At 41.4% G+C, this 17,001-nt stretch overlaps 1 protein-coding gene across 2 annotated transcripts; it reads left to right on the forward strand.

Moving 5' to 3' along the window:
* The first annotated feature begins 6,880 nt into the window (after window positions 1-6,880).
* LOC121782362 (protein CELLULOSE SYNTHASE INTERACTIVE 3) lies at window positions 6,881-16,810 on the forward strand. Of its 2 annotated transcripts, none has more exons than XM_042180154.1 (7): window positions 6,881-7,381; window positions 7,625-7,723; window positions 8,071-11,134; window positions 11,386-13,930; window positions 14,312-14,766; window positions 15,048-15,164; window positions 15,618-16,810. In XM_042180154.1, the coding sequence occupies exons 2-7, from the start codon at window positions 7,665-7,667 to the stop codon at window positions 16,392-16,394; spliced, it is 7,017 nt and encodes a 2,338-aa protein (XP_042036088.1). In that variant the 5' UTR covers window positions 6,881-7,381; window positions 7,625-7,664; the 3' UTR covers window positions 16,395-16,810. The 2 variants fall into 2 exon arrangements, with proteins under 2 accessions (XP_042036088.1, XP_042036089.1); XM_042180155.1 differs by having other exon boundaries at window positions 15,048-15,150; window positions 15,618-15,769.
* The last annotated feature ends 191 nt before the right edge of the window (window positions 16,811-17,001 follow it).

A 17,001-nucleotide genomic window follows, 5' to 3' on the forward strand; every position in this document is an offset into this window, starting at 1 on the left:
ATTCTTGCCATTGAAACATAAGACACTTTCTGTAGTACCTCTCAAGTATCGAAGGATCCATTTAAATGCTTCCCAATGTTGCTTGCCCGAATCACCCATGAACCGGCTCACTACTCCCACTGCTTGTGCAATATCAGGCCTCGTACACACCATTGCATACATAATACTGCCAATTGCTGAAGAATAAGGAATTTTCTTCATTTCAGCACGTTATTCTTTTGTACTCGGCAACTCCTTCTTTGACAGCTTAAAGTGACTGCCTAAAGGCACACTTACTGGCTTCGAATTATCCATGTTGAATCTTTCCAAAACCTTACCAATGTAAGCAGCTTGCGAAAGATACAATTTTCCTGCCGCCTTGTCACGCTCGATTCTCATGCCCAAAATTTGATTAGCCTCTCCAAGATCTTTCATGGAGAAACGTTCAGACAATTGCCTTTTCAACTTATCCATCTCCTTTTGATCACCTCTTGCGATCAACATATCATCAACATATAATAACAGGAAAAGATAGCTCTTGTCAAACCTCTTGTAGTAACAACAATGGTCAGCGTAGCATCTTTTATAGCCAATCTCTATCATGAATCCATCAAACTTCTTGTACCACTGCTTTGGAGCTTGCTTTAAACCATACAAGCTTTTCTTCAACTTGCACACAAGATTTTCCATTCCTTTGACTACGAATCCTTCAGGTTGTGTCATGTACAACTCATCCTCCAAATCACCATGAAGGAATGCCGTCTTTACATCCGTCTGATGTAACAATAGATTTTCTGCAACTACCATACTCAACACTAAACGAATAGTAGTTAGTTTCACAACAGGAGTGAACACATCTGTATAATCAATACCATATCGTTGCTCAAATCCCTTGACAACCAGCCTAGCCTTGTAGCGCTTGTTACCATCAGCTTCACATTTGATTCGATAGACCCACTTGCAATGCAATGCATTTTTCCCTTTAGGAAGTTCCACAAGCTCCCATGTGACATTCAGGAGAAGAGAGACAAACTCATCATCCATGGAAATTTTCCACCTTCGTTTATCAGGGCCTTCTCCTGCCTCTGCATAACACTCGGGCTCACCACCATCAGTAAGTAACAAATAGAAATTAGAGGGCGAGTACCTATCAGGTGCACGTCGCTCTCTAGTCGATTTAGGCAGCGGAATAGTCGGTGGTGGAGTGCTTGGTTCTTCTTCAAGCACCTCTTCAGCATTCTGACTCTCCTTGCTCCCACTCGAGTTTGAGATGTCTAGCTCGACCACTTGTGGCTCAGAACTGCTGGGACTCGACGCCTCCAATCTATCCTTGTACAATATTTGTTCATTGAAAATGACATCTCTACTGCGAATAACCTTACGGTTCTGCTCATCCCAGAGTCTATAACCGAACTCATCGCCTCCATAACCAATGAACGTACACTTAATAGATTTAGCATCCAACTTACTTCTCTCAAGGGAACTAACATGAGCATAAGAAACACAACCAAAGATGAGTAGGAAAGATAGATTTACCTCTTTTCCTGTCCAAACCTCCTCGGGTATCCGAAACTCCAAGGGAACTGATGGACCTCTATTAATTAGGAATGCAGCTGTGTTGACTGCATCTTCCCAAAAACTCTTTGGCAATCCACTTTTCAATCTCATGCATCTTGCTCGCTCGTTCAACGTTCTGTTCATGCGCTCTGCGATTCCATTCTGCTGTGGAGTTCCTTTCACAGTTTTCTCCATGCGGATTCCATTCTCGGCGCAGAACTCCTTGAACTTTGCAAGTTCATATTCTCCTCCATTATCGGATCTTAGACACTTCACCTTCAGCCCGGTTTCAGTTTCAACAAGGGCTTTCCATTTCCTAAAAGCGTCAAACGCATCGGATTTACTCTTCAGAAAATAAACCCATAGCTTTCGAGTAGAGTCGTCGATGAAAGTCATATAATATTCAGAGCCTCCTAGGGACTTCACAGGTGCTGGTCCCCATAGATCCATGTGGACCATCTCCAACTTCTGTGTCTTCAATTTTCTGCCTCCTCTTGAAAAACTCACCCTTTTCTGTTTCCCAAACACGCAATCCTCGCACAGGCCAACTTCAACAGTTTTCAGGCCAGGCAGTAAACCTCTTGAGCACATTATCTTCATCCCTTTCTCGCTCATGTGGCCAAGACGACAGTGCCACAAATCTGCATTATTTGCCTCACTTGCAATATCAATGCAATCTTTGGAGTTAGTTGTGGTATACAACGTACCCTCCTTCTTACCTCGAGCTACTATCATAGCTCACTTGGTAATCTTCCAATTGTTGCAGCCAAACGTCACGGTGTACCCTTCTGCATCAAGCTGCCCAATCGAAATCAAACTTCTCTGCAATCCAGGAATGTGTCTGACTCCATTCAGTTTTATCACGGATCCATTGGACGTCACTACCTTCACGTTTCCCTTTCCCATGATATCTAAGGGCTCGTCATCAGCCAGATGTACCTTCCCAAAATCACCAGAAACGTAGTCTTCCATTATCTCCACATTGCTGCAGGAGTGGAACGACGCTCCAGAATCCAATACCCACGATTCCATCGGAGTACTGACACTCAAGACCAACGCCTCGCTATCGTCATCAGACATGGTAGCGTTTGCTGTTTTCTTGTTCTTCTGATCCTTATTCTTATACTTCTTCGGTGTCTCACACTGATTTCTAAAATGCCCAAACTCATCACAATTCCAGCATTGAACTTTATCCAAATCCTTCTTGGATTGGTCCTCCCTCTGGAATTTGATCTTCCACGATTTTGCTTTCCCTTCGATCTGCCTCTCTGTTCTGTATTCAGTGCTGATCCCGAAGTAGAAGATTCTGATTCTCTCCGGCGAACTTCCTCACCAATCATCAGATCTCTTACTGTGTCAACTGTTAGGTTTGTCTCTGCAGCAGTAACTGCTGTCACTGTGCCAGCCCAACTCTCAGGCAGAGATGATAGCAAAATCAAGGCACGAATTTCATCATCGAATTTTATATCAACCGAGTTCAGTTGCGAAGTAATCATGTTGAACTCGTTGAGATGTTGTTGCACCAGCTTTCCCTCTTGCATTCTAAAATTAAACAATCGTCTAATCAGATGTACCTTGTTTGTCGTTGATGGTTTCTGATACATGTCCTCCAAGATCTTCATCATCTCCTTTGTCGACTTTGCTGCAGTCGTGTGATAAGCCACATCCTTGGACAACGATAGCCTAATCGCGCTCATCGTTTTTCTGTCCAGCAGCTCATACTCCTCATGTTCCATCTTTTCGGGTTTGGTTTTTAAAGGCTTCCAGAGATCTTTACCGTACAGGTAATCCTCAATCTGCATCTTCCAAAATCCGAAATCAGATCCGTCGAACTTCTCTACAGCAATTTTCTCGTCGATCCCCATCGTGATTTCTGTCTCTTAAACCCTAGGCTCTGATACCAGTTGTTGGGGAATAAACACAGGAAATCGCGAATATGAAAGAGAATAAACACAAGAAATTGTTGACCCAGTTCGATACAATGAGTATCTACGTCTGGGGGCGATGCCAAGCCAGGGATTTCACTATATAATTTCAGAATAAGCATGATTTAACAATGAGGGAGCACCTCTATTTATAAGCAACTAGAGAGCCCTAATTCTAGTCAAACTAGGAAACATATATCACAAGGAAAAAATACTTCAAGGAAACAAATCCTAAACATCGTTGGAGATAAATTAGGCTCCATAATTAACAGGTTGGGATCGGGGAGCGGCAGCACCTGGGCGTGTTGACAGCAGGCTGGAAACTATGGCGGCGGTGAGTCTCGACCAACAACAATCTGCGACGGACAACAACGAGTGGCTGTCCCGGCCAACGTCAGGAGCAGCAGCGGCGACTTTGAAGAGTGCATTGCGACGATCATATCACCGAGAGAGAGAAAGAAGATAGGCGGAGGTGGAGCTGAGCTTGTGGAGCTCATCACCGATGAATTTGACGGAGGCAGACAGGAGACGGAGATGAGTCGCTGAGAGAGGAGGCGGTGAGAAGAAGATGGGAAAGTAGGTTCTGATCTTGGGTATTTTACATTTGAGAAGAGGAAGAGAGAAGATGATGTCAAAATTTTGATAGAGATAGAGAGTGATGGGAGGATCTCGATTGGTCGCCCAATTGATTTGGGCTTTTGATGAAAATGGAGAAAAGAGTTTTTGGGCCAGGGAGTATTTTTGTTTTGATTAGGCCGACTGTCTAATTATTCTTGGGGTTAGATCATATGAAGTTGGATTAGTTTATTTATCATAGCAAAGTCAGTGGAGTGATGGGCCTGTTAATAAAAACTTTGGAAGAAATATTTAGTTTTTCAGACTGGATGTTAATTTTCCGAGCCGAAGATTATGCTACGGACTATTCAAGTATGGACTCAAAAGAAGTGATATCTCCGCGAGCAAGAAAGATCAGACGGTGTAATTTTTACACGCTATTTGAGAATGAAACGGAAAGACAAGCTGAGGATTTTAAGTGAATGAGGTGGGCTTTCTTTTTAAATAAGGACTATGTCCTAAGTATATTTATTTTTGCGAAATATGTTTGTCATGCCATATTTTTGTATTGCTATGGGACTTATCTGAAGTGGCTTTTGCCATGTATGGTTAATCGAATTCGGGTCTGACTAGGGAGTGAGTCCCTACTCAGGCTAGTGTACACCCCGTAGATCGCGCGCTATCTCTTTGATTTGGCCGGTCTAGTGGCTTGGAATGTGGCCACATTCCTTGCCATGTATGTTCAAATATGGTATGGTGAGGTTGATGATGTTGAGGTTGATGGTGATGTTGATGATGTTGGTGAAATGTTTTAGTGACTCGGGCCCTTTCAAAGTTAAAACCCTGATGTCACTCGTTAATGGCATGATAAATACTTTTATTGAAAATGTTTTCGGCATGAGTCCACTGAGTGCATCAAGTACTCAGCCCTGCATTTCTTTTTAAAAATGTGCAGGTTGAGCTGTGACGAGCGCGGTGGGTGTTGAGCAGAGCTGGTGAAGATTTGTGTTTGGTTTAAATGTTACGAATATATTGTGTCTTCATACATAATATTATTCTTCTCTCGAATGCTTCCGCTGAATGTTGTTTCTTTTGAGTTTATGTATTGTTGAGATATAATCCCTTTGAGTTCTCAATTGTTGAGATGATACTCTGATTTTATTTGAGCTATTCTAACTCATTTTGAGCTATGGTCGAGTTGCATTGTTTTCCCCTTTCTTCCCCGCTTCTTTAACCCTCCCCTAGTCGCGATCAACCGTGTTTTCTATCCTTAGAAAATGCGGGCGTGACACTTTCTTTCACTCTTATATTAAAAAATGTCCGGCTCCGACGATCACCCCTCCGACTCTCGCGGTTGGAACTACGGATGGTTCGGCTCACAACCATTTCCTAGTCCGGAAACTCAATTTTCTCTTATGTAATTTTTATTTTTTAGGATTTTAATTATGTAATTTTTAATTTTTTTTGTAATTTGTAATAGTATTCCGAGTATTTTTAATGGATTTTAATATTGTAGAAATGTTTTTATATTAATTGAATAATAGAATGGTGGAACCCTTGAGCATATCCTTGCAGAAGAGTATGAATGTGGGTGTTATGCTATTGCCTAAGAGCATAGAGTAAAAAGTAATAAAAGTGAATCTGGGCCCACATCCGTACTCTTTGGAAGAATATGGATGGGATGCCATCACCATATATTTGTCCTTAGAGCATCTCCAATGGCGGACGTCCGGTCGGACGTGCGCGACGGGCGACCGGGACGTCCGCCATTGTGGCAGGGGAGGTCGGATACGGACATCCCGTGAGGACGTCGGCGCGATGAGCGGGCGGACGTCCGCCATTGTGGCGTGGGTCGGACGTCCGGGTCGTACGTCGGCGCGACGGGCGGGCGGGCGGACGTCCGCCATTGCGGGAAGTCCTAGTGGGAAGGGCGATGGGAAGGGCGGATTGTGAAGGGGATGTCCTAGTGACTTGGCAGTGGGATGTGAAGTCCTAATGACGTGGCGGGAGGTGTTTTCGGGATGTCCTAATGGATGTCCGAGTGAGACATCCGCCCACTGGAGATGCTCTTATCCAGACAAAGGCAGTTTCATCACGTGCCCCGGCGTCATTCCTAGCAGGGTAAAATGGTAAATTTAGCGCTGCAAAACAACGGGCCGAAACTAATTACCGTTTCTTTCCTGCTAAAAATAACGGCTAGTATTCTTCTACCTCTCGCTCACCAAGATTCAAATCTCACCTTTCTAACTGTGATTGCCAAAATAATTATCCAATTTCTTTTAAATCTGATTAATCTCACATTTACAAAAGATATTAGTGGATTATCAAATATTGAATATTTTTCTCAATTATAATTCAGTAGTGTGGTACGTACATATGTAAGAGTTAAAGAAGCCAGAGAATAGGTTGTCACTTAATTAAATTAATAATATGGTTTGGATTAGGTGTATTTTTGAACTGCCACATTAGGAATCAAAATATGAGAATGTTACGTTCAGCTTTATGTGTGCACATTCATGTTCCATTTGCGTTTCTACAACACAGAAAATAATAATTGCACATGAGGAAACCATCTTTCATATGTCATGATTTTAATACTCCTATATAATAGGATAATCTCGCTCAATATGAAAATTTAGCCAGAAAAAAACAAAACGAAATTCACCATCAATCTATTTTTGACGTATTACAACGACACCACATATATATGAAGATCAATGGCTATCGTATTTAGCCATTAAATAATGTAAAAAGGTAATTATTAGAACCTATTAGGCCAAAAAAAGAATGTAATAAGTTTCTAAACTTATAAAATTTAATATTTTAATTCATTTTTACACATGAAAAAAGATGTGTGGAAAATCCACTACTCTCTCTCCTCATTGTTTCTCTCCACTCCTCCCTTTCTAAATTTACCTCCATTGACGCCTTTCTCGAGTTAATTCCCTTAAATTTCTTCTTATTTTTTAGCTCATTAATTTATCACTTCACGTTAATTCAACGATATTTGTGAATTTGATGGGATTCGATTCGATTCGTTGCCCCTCTGCATACAATAATAATTCGCCTGATCCGATCTTCCTGTTTTCCATTTTTGATTTACCGCCGCGCTGCAAGGTCGTGTAATTTAATTCCTAATCCCGCATTGATGCAATGAAAATGGTTGTAAATGTTGCATGTGTGTTGCGCTACGTTCGTATGCGGCATTCGCCAATGGCATAAATGTTTGCAACTGTAGACGGTGATCCGCGGTTGCGTGAATCGGCGTAGACACATTCGCGAGTAATTCGTGTGAAAATTTGAATTTGGAGGGGAGCTGCGAAGGGGGTAATCTGCAAGCATTTTTCGCCGACTTTTCGGCTCAGGTAAATTGATGATAGAATGATTTTCTGCCTTCATTTTGTTTTTGCTTTCCTAGTTTTGGTGACAAGCTCTTTGATTATTAGGATATGGATCATTGTATGTTAAGAGCATGTTAAATCTGTTAATTCGGCTTGACTTGACGTTAATTTGTGAAAATGCGTTATGATGAACAAATTGTATGAGTCTTATGTTAGGGATTGAGTGCTGGTTTTGATAGAGGTGTTATAATGCGAAATAAATTGCAGGTAGTGGAGAATTTGTTATAAAGGGCGGATCGATTTCCAAATGTCGAGGATATATAATCCTGGAAAGCAGAAACCTGCATCTCTATGGCAAAAAAATAAGTAAGTTCGCTCATTATTTAATGTTTTTGGACATGATGTAAACTTGATTCCGGAAGGAGAAAAAAGGGAAGGATCTGTTCTGCAGTTTATGTATTGGAAGCTCAAAGAGTTGCAGCTATGTAGTTTTGACACAGAAGTAGCGATCATTTTCCTGTGTTCTAACAAACAAATAAACTCATAGCTCACTGCTTGGAACCACTGCCCACTAGCTCGTGGATTTGAATGCTTTGAATCATAAGGGAATTCAAGTTGCTAAAATATAACCATTGTCTTGCTATATAATGCAAAATTCTATGTAAAAGGATATGTTAGGTAATTGTAATAACTAAAATTATGTCTATTTTCAGGGAATTATTAAAGTCAACTGGAGATGCTGGAACGGATGATTCAGAGAAGATGGCAGCGAGGGTTGCTCAATTGGTCGAACAGCTACATTCCAATGCATCCTCATATGAGAGAGAACTCACTACAGCTCGTTTGCTAGGTATAGCCAAAGCGAGAAAGGAAGGACGAACTCTCATTGGATCTCATGCCCAGACAATGCCACTGTTGGTATCTATTCTTCGAAATGGTTCTATACAGGCAAAAGTAAATGTTGCTGCAACAATGAGTGCCCTGTGTAAAGAAGAGGATTTAAGATTAAAGGTGCTTCTGGGTGGATGTATTCCCCATTTACTCTCATTATTGAAGTCTGATGCAACAGAAGCTAGAAAAGCCGCTGCAGAGGCATTATGTGAAGTATCTTCAGGTGGACTTTCAGATGATCATGTGGGCATGAAAATATTTGTTACGGAGGGTGTGGTGTCGTCCTTATGGGAGGCATTGAATGCAAAGTATAACCAGGAAAAGGTGGTGGAAGGATATATTACAGGGGCACTGAGAAATCTTTGTGGGGATAAAAATGGGTTCTTGATGAAAAGTCTTGATGCTGGGGGAGTGGATTTGATTGTCAACCTTCTACATTCCGATAATCCTACTTCTCAGTCCAATGCTGCCTCTCTCCTAGCACGCTTGGTATCGGCTTTCCCAGATAGCATACCAAAAATAGTTGATTCTGGGGTAATCCAAGTTTTGCTCTGCCTGCTAAGTGAACAGAAAGATGTTTCAGTAAGAGCCAGTGCTGCTGAAGCATTAGAGTCCCTTTCTTTAAAATCAGAGAATGCTAAGCAAGCTATTATTGATTCACAAGGTATGCAAATACTAATTGGAGGTGTAGTTGCTCCTTCCAAAGAAGGTGTGCAAGGAGAGTGGGGGCAGGCTCTTCAGAAGCACTCAGCATTTGCTTTAGCAAACATCTCTGGGGGTATGTTGGCATTAATAATTCACCTAGCAGAACTTTCTCATTCACCAAGGTTAGCAGCTCCAGTTCCTGATATTCTAGGTTCACTTGCTTATGTGTTAATGGTTTTCAAGACGAGTCATGATGAACAACCATTTAAGTTAACCAAGGTCGAAGGTATTTTAGTTGCGCTTTTGAAGCCTAGAGACAATAAACTGGTACAGGACCGAATTCTTGAGGCAATGGCCAGTCTATATGGAAATCCTCATCTTTCAGTTGCAATCAATCAGTCAGAAGCTAAAAGGGTGCTTGTTGGGATCATAACTATGGCTACTGGTGATGCTCAAGAATATTTAATTTTGTCGCTAGTACAATTATCTACTGAAGAGGTAACTGTGTGGGAGGCCTTGGGAAGGAGAGAAGGAATTCAGATACTGATTTCAGCCCTGGGTTTGTCCGGTGAACAGCACCAAGAGTACGCGGTTGAAATGCTTGCAATCCTGACTGAACAAGTGGATGACAGCAAGTGGGCTATCACCGCAGCTGGTGGAATTCCACCACTTGTGCAGTTAGTAGAATCTGGGTCCCAGAAGGCAAGGGAAGTTGCAACTAATATTTTGGCGAACTTGGGCTCTCACAGCGAAGATGTTCGAGCTTGTGTAGTAAGTTCTGGAGCTATCCCTGCATTTGTGTGGCTTTTAAAGCATGGTGGAGCAAAGGCGCAAGAAGCTGCGGCTGATGCCCTTATAAAGCTTGTTCAAGATGCTGATTCAGCCACAATCAACCAATTGTCAGTTCTGCTCTATGGGGACCCTCCAAGCTCTAAGGTCCACGTCATCAAAGTTTTAGGACATATACTTGGTGTAGCATCATGTGATGATCTTGTGGATCAGGGTGGTGCTGCTAACACAGGTTTGAGATCACTCGTTCAGATTCTAAACTCATCAAATGAGAAGACACAGGAGTACACAGCATCTGTTTTGGCAGATTTATTCAACCATAGGCAAGACATATGTGATAGCCTTGCAACAGATGAGGTTATTAATCCATGCATGCAGCTTTTAACTAGCAAAACTCAAGGCATTGCAACTCAGTCAGCTCGAGCATTGGGTGCTTTATCTCGACCTACCAAGTCTACAAATAAGATGTCTTATATGGCAGATGGTGATGTTAAGCGCTTAATCGAGTTAGCCAAAACATCATCAGTTGATTCTGCAGAAACTGCAATGGCCCCTTTAGCTAATCTATTGTCAGATCCTAAGGTAGCTGCAGGAGCATTGGCTGAGGATGTTGTTTCAGCTATAACAAGAGTCTTAGAAGAAGGATCATTAGAGGGTAAGAAGAATGCTTCAAGAGCTCTTTCCCAATTATTGAGGCATTTTCCAGTTGGGGATGTACTTACTGGGGGTGGCCAATGCCGGTTTGCTGTTCTTGCTCTTGTTGAATCTTTAAATGCAATGGATACGGGTAGCAGTGATGCTGCTGATGTGTTAGAGGCTGTTTCACTGTTGTCTCGGATGAAGCAGGTCCGCAACTCAAGTTACTCACCGTGGTATGCCCTTTCTGAAGTTCCATCAGGCTTAGAGCCTCTGGTCCGTTGCTTGTGTGAGGGACAGGTCACAATGCAAGATAAAGCAATAGAAGTTTTGTCTAGACTTTCTGGGGAACAACCAATTAGGCTAGGTGATTTATTGCTCTCATATTCTAGATCAATTGGTGCATTGGCCAATAGAGTAGTCAAATCGAGAAGTCTAGAAGTGACAGTTGGAGGAACAGCACTGCTAATATGTGCCACCAAGTTACATAGAGCTCGATCAATGGATATACTCGATAGATCTGGATGTATGAAATCTCTAATTTATGCATTATTAGATATGGTCAAGGAAAATTCTTCTCCCTATTCTCCTGAGCTCGAAATTAAAACTTCGAGAACCTATAGGGATAGATCAGCTTTTCGGAATGGAGATGAATATTATGTGCCTGATCCTGGAACTGTATTGGGAGGTACTGTCGCCTTGTGGTTGCTCTGCTTAATTTCTTCATCTCATCCAGAGAACAAAAGTACTCTGATGGAAGCTGGGGGACTGGAAATCCTACTTGACAAGCTTGCAAGACACACTAACAATGAACTGGTACAGTGAATTGTTTCTGCTACAATTTCTTGGGCATACATATTATCCCCGTTAATTTCTTCCACTATGCCTTATTTCTCATAGCATATATGTGCACCGAAGGTTTATATTTCTATATATTGTGTTTGCATTATATCTATATACTTCTTACAATTTGTTAATCTGTCAATTCCATGTTTCTCTTGTTGTGACTGATTTTTTTGTAATTATATACATATATATGCTTCCTGAAAGTTGACTTCTCATTTCAGGCTGAGTTTGAGGACTCAGAGGGAACATGGATAGGCACTGCTCTTGCAGCTGTACTATTCCAGGATTATAAAATCGTCTCATCTCCAATGACGATGCATTTTGTGCCCTCACTTGCTGCCCTTTTGAAGTCAGACGAAGTGACTGAAAGGTTCTTTGCTGCTCAGGCATTTGCTAGTATTGTTTTCCACCGGGACAAAGGAATAAACCTTGCAATAGCCAACTCAGGTGCAGTAGCTGGGTTAGTACCCCTAGTTGGGCACTTGGAATCAGATATGCCGAATCTGATAGCATTATCTGAAGAGTTTTCTTTGGCAAAGAATCCTGACCTCGTTGTTCTGGATAATCTATTCCAGATTGATGAAGTAAGATCAGGTTCAGTTGCTCGGAAGACCATTCCATTGCTTGTTGATTTGCTGAAACCCATGCCAGATAGATCTGGGGCCCCTCCATCTGCTGTTCGCCTTTTAATTCAGATTGCAGATGGAAATGATACCAATAAACAACTCATGGCCGAAGCTGGGGTCCTGGATGCTTTGACTAAATACCTATCTTTGAGCCCTCAAGACTTAGTAGAGGCGACTATATCTGAGTTATTAAGGATATTGTTTACTAATCACGATCTTATTCGATATGGGGCAGCAATTAGTTGCATGAATCAACTTATTTCTGTTCTCCATTTGGGATCAAGAAACGCTAGATTAAGTGCTGCTAGAGCCTTAATAGAACTCTTTTATGCTGACAATATAAGAGATAATGAATTATCAACACAAGCAATTCAGCCTTTGGCTGCCATGCTTGATGCTCATTCAGAAAGTGAACAAGAGGCTGCTTTATGTGCTTTAGTTAAGTTGACTTCAGATAGCAACACAAAGACATCTATGCTGGCTGAAGTGGAAGGAAATCCTGTTCATAGCCTTAGCAGTATCCTCTTCTCTGGTTCTACTTTGAAATTGAAATGTGATGCTGCAGAACTATGCCGTGTGCTTTTTGGTAATTCTAAATTCAGAGAAATCCGAATTGCCTCAGAATGCTCAGAACCCTTGATATTGCTGATGCAGTCTGAAAGTGAAAAGGCAGTAGAGGCTGCTGTTTGTGCTTTTGAGAGACTGTTGGATGATGAACGACTACTGGAAATCAAATCAAGACATGATTTTATAAGTATGCTTGTTGCTCTAGTATCTGGCTCAAATTATCGTCTTATTGAAGCAAGCATCAGTTCGCTTATTAAATTGGGTAAAGACAGAACTCCACGAAAGTTGGATATGGTCAATGCTGGAGTTATAGATAAATGCCTTGAGTTACTCCCAACTGCTTCAAGTTCATTGTGTGCGCTGATTGCAGAAATATTCCGCATCTTGACAAACAGTAGCGTCATTTCAAAAAGCTCAGCAGCCTTAAAAATTGTGGAACCTCTGTTTACGGTGCTCCTTAGGAAAGATTTTGGACTGTGGGGGCATCATAGTGCACTGCAAGCGCTTGTTAACATTTTGGAGAAACCACATAGTCTTTCGGCTTTGAAACTTAGTCCTAGTCAAGTCATTGAACCTCTAACCTCATTTCTTGAATCCCCATCTCAAGCTATCCAGCAGCTTGGTGCAGAGTTGCTGTCTCATCTTCTTGCACAAGAACATTTTAAGAAAGATATAACCACAAGAAACGCAATTGCTCCTCTTGTCCATCTTGCTGGACTTGGCATATTCAACATACAAAAAACTGCAATAAAGGCACTGGAAAGTATCTCTTTCAGTTGGCCTAAGGCAGTTTACGATGCAGGTGGTATAGTTGAAATTTCCAAAGTCCTTGTTCAAAACAACCCTTTGCCCCCTGTGGATTTATGGGAATCTGCTGCCGTAGTACTCTCGAATATTCTTCGGTCTGATTCTGGATACTATCTCCGTGTTCCAGCTGATGCACTTGTGAAGATGTTGTACTCGACTGCAGAGAACACAATTAAGGCTGCACTAAACGCTCTCATTGTTCAAGAGAAGACAGATGCCTCGAGTGCTGAACTGATGGCTGAAGCCGGTGCTATAGATGCATTGTTGGACTTACTAAGGTCACACCGGTGTGAAGAATTAGCAGCAAGGCTACTAGAAGCGTTATTCAATAATACACGAATACGGGAATCAAAGGCTTCTAAATATTCAATCGCACCCCTATCTCAGTATTTGCTGGACCCTCAAACAAAATCACAAACTGGTAAACTTCTCGCAGCTCTTGCACTTGGCGATCTCTCCCAACATGAAGGGCTTGCTAGAGCTAGTGTTTCTGTTTCGGCATGTCGGGCACTAGTAAGCCTGCTTGAAGATCAGCCAACTGAGGAAATGAAAATGGTGGCGGTTTGTGCATTACAAAACTTTGTTGTGCGGAGCAGATCCAATAGAAAAGCCGTTGCTGAAGCTGGTGGTGTTTTGGTGATTCAAGAACTGGTGATGTCCCCAGACCCAGAACTTGCCGGACAAGCATCAATGCTCATCAAATTTCTCTTTTCAAACCACACCCTTCAAGAATATGTGTCAACCGAACTTATAAGGTCATTGACAGGTATTTACTCTTGGACAATTCTTCTTTTTCTTGTTTAGAGGATTAAGTGCACTTATGCAATATATGGTGTGTCTGAAATTGGTTCTGATGAACAGATCAACAACTCCATCTCTATTTTTCCAGAATTTCTAGCCAAGGATGGTTATTCTTCCTCTTTATAACTCATAATATTTCTATTCTAGATTTAATGTCAGATCAAATTGTCAGGCTATGCAGCATTTATATCTTCAAATAATATAGTATCTGCTTTTTTCCTTCTCTTTTAATTTGACATTCCTGCTAGCATCATCTGCCATTTCGCATCGATATGAGCCAATTCGGAAGTCAGTCGGAACATCTTTTATTTGAGGGGTTTCTTATTTGAACTGTGTTATTGTGCAGCTGCTTTGGAGAGAGAACTGTGGTCTGCAGCCACTGTCAATGAAGAGGTGTTGAGAACAATACTCGTTATCTTTTCAAATTTTCAAAAGCTTCATATATCTGAAGCTGCAACACTGTGTATACCCCATTTGGTCACAGCACTGAGATCTGGTAGCGAGACTGCTCAGGATATAACGTTGACTACCTTGTGCTTGCTTAAACATTCATGGTCAACCATGCCACTGGACGTGTCAAAGTCACAGGCTATGGTCGCAGCGGAAGCCATCCCTATTTTACAAAAGCTTATGAAAAGTTGTCCAGCAAGTTTTCCTGAAAGAGTAGAAAGCTTATTGAGTAGCTTACCCGGTTGCTTAACAGTCACCATTATCCGAGCTAACAATTTGAGACAGGTTTTAGGAGGTACCAATGCTTTTTGCAGATTGACTATAGGCCATGGCCCTCCTAGGCGTACCAAGGTATTGCGTACTTTGTTTTCAAATTATGCCACCCTGAGATTGTTATGCTTATATGGTATGACTGAGTGAGTATCAATTGTATGATTGGACATAAAATGGAATTTGCATATATTTTTTCATCCCTCTGTTCTTGTAGCATTTACGTATTTAGGAAAAGTTTCTTTTACTAGTGTTTCTTCTTTCTTATTTACATAATATAATACATGCATTTAGCTGTGTTTTCTTACTGTAGATGGTTCATATATGGAGTTGGCTAACAAATGACTCTAAAATTTCCTTAGGTTGTGAACCATAGCACCTCACCGGAATGGAACGAAGCATTTACATGGGCCTTTGATGTGCCTCCTAAGGGGCAAAAGTTGCACATTGTGTGCAGGAACAAAAGTACGTTTGGAAAGGTACAAGTTTTCTGCTCAATAGATTCATTATAATACCCCTCCAGAAAACGAAGATTCATGTTAAGCACAAACAAGAAACTAAACAAGTAGATTCTACTTTCCATTCCCTTGTCCCGTGTTCCTTGAGTCGGATTCCATTTTTGGTTGTCCCACATTACTTGAGTTATTATTTCCTTTTATAGCAAAAAACATCTAATACCTTACTTTATTCTCCTTTTGTACCTCACTCTCTATTCTCTTTATTTTCTCTTCACATAACCCACTAAACACAACTTTCTTAAAGAAACGACTCAAGTAGCGTGGGAATAAGGATATGCGAAGATGGAATAGCAATATCTAGTGTGTATAGATTGCTTGTGATAATTAGCCAATTTTCTTTCTTGTCATTAATAAATTTGAAACATGGTTAAAATTCTCTCTTTTTTTAATCTGTACATTGCTCGATTTTGTCAGAGTACTCTCGGTAAGATCACAATTCAAATCGACAAAATCGTGAATGAAGGATTACACAGTGGCGTTTTCAACCTCAGCCACCATGACAAAGACGGATGTATGAAGGAAGGGTACAGTGGCCTTTTCGGCCTGGGGGGCGGGGGCAGCAACCATGACAAAGATAAAGATAGCTCCAGCCATAAAGAGGGGAGCAGTGGCCGTTTACACCTCAGCAACAGCTTCGGCGGCCACAGTGATAAAGATAAAGATAGCTCCAGCCATAAAGAGGGGCAAGGTGGCTTTTTCGGCCTCGGCCACAGCTTCAGCGGCCATAGCCGCAGCCACAGCCAGAGTGATAAAGATAAAGATGGCTCCAGCCATAAAGATAAAGATAGCTCCAGCCATAAAGAAGGGCTCAGTGGCTTTTTCGGCCTCAGCCACAGCTTCAGCGGCTATAGCAGCCACAGTCGCAACAACAGTGATAAAGATAGCTCCATCCCTAAAGATAAAGATAGCTCCAGCCAAAATGATAAAGATAGCTCCAGCCATAAGGAGGGGCACGGTGGCCTTTTCGGCATCAGTCACAGCTTCGGCGGCCATAGCCACAGCCAACATAAAGATAAAGATGAATCTTCCCAGAAGGAAGGGCATAGTGGCCTTTTTGGCCTCGGCCAAAGCCACAGCCACCACTATGATCGCCATAAAGATAAAGATAAAGATAAAGATAGCTCTACCCACAAGGAAAGTTCTGAGCGAACACTTGAATTCGAGATAACCTGGTCCCACAGGGTCGAGTAAAAAGTGTGTATGAGAGAACGAAGCACGACATATCCCACCATTTGAGGTAATTGTGATCAATATTTTGAAAAGGCCCCCATAATCCACTTGAAAAATGGTGAAATACATAAGGCTGGATTATCTGTTACACCAATGTGAATATCTACCTAAAATGTTCTAGTTTTGAAGAGACTGTATGAAATATGTCAGTTTTAGTGGGAAGTGGGATGAAAGCCATCCCATAACCAAGAGTTTGGTTAAGTTGTTGAATAATGCAACTTTTTGTATAGAAATATTTAGTGGTTTAGCAGCTGTAATTGGAAATGTGCTCCTCTATTATGTGGTGAAAATGAGGTTGCACTTAGTATTATGTATCAGTAACTTAAATGTATATTTAAATAGCCATCTGAAATGCATTGTTTTGTAATTTCGTGTTACTCCATTTGTTTCTTGAATTAATCCTATGCTTGACATCCATCATTCATCAATCAGCATATCTTTATTTTGGTTATAAACCAATCCATTTATTGCTTTCAATTCCAACTTCCAAGTGTGGTAATTCCTCATCTGAGTTCCACTAATTTTACATCAAATTTGAAATGTTGCAAATTCGTTTTGGGAAATGATC

Source organism: Salvia splendens, chromosome 20 (assembly GCF_004379255.2).
Source record: "Salvia splendens isolate huo1 chromosome 20, SspV2, whole genome shotgun sequence".
Lineage (NCBI taxonomy): Eukaryota > Viridiplantae > Streptophyta > Magnoliopsida > Lamiales > Lamiaceae > Salvia > Salvia splendens.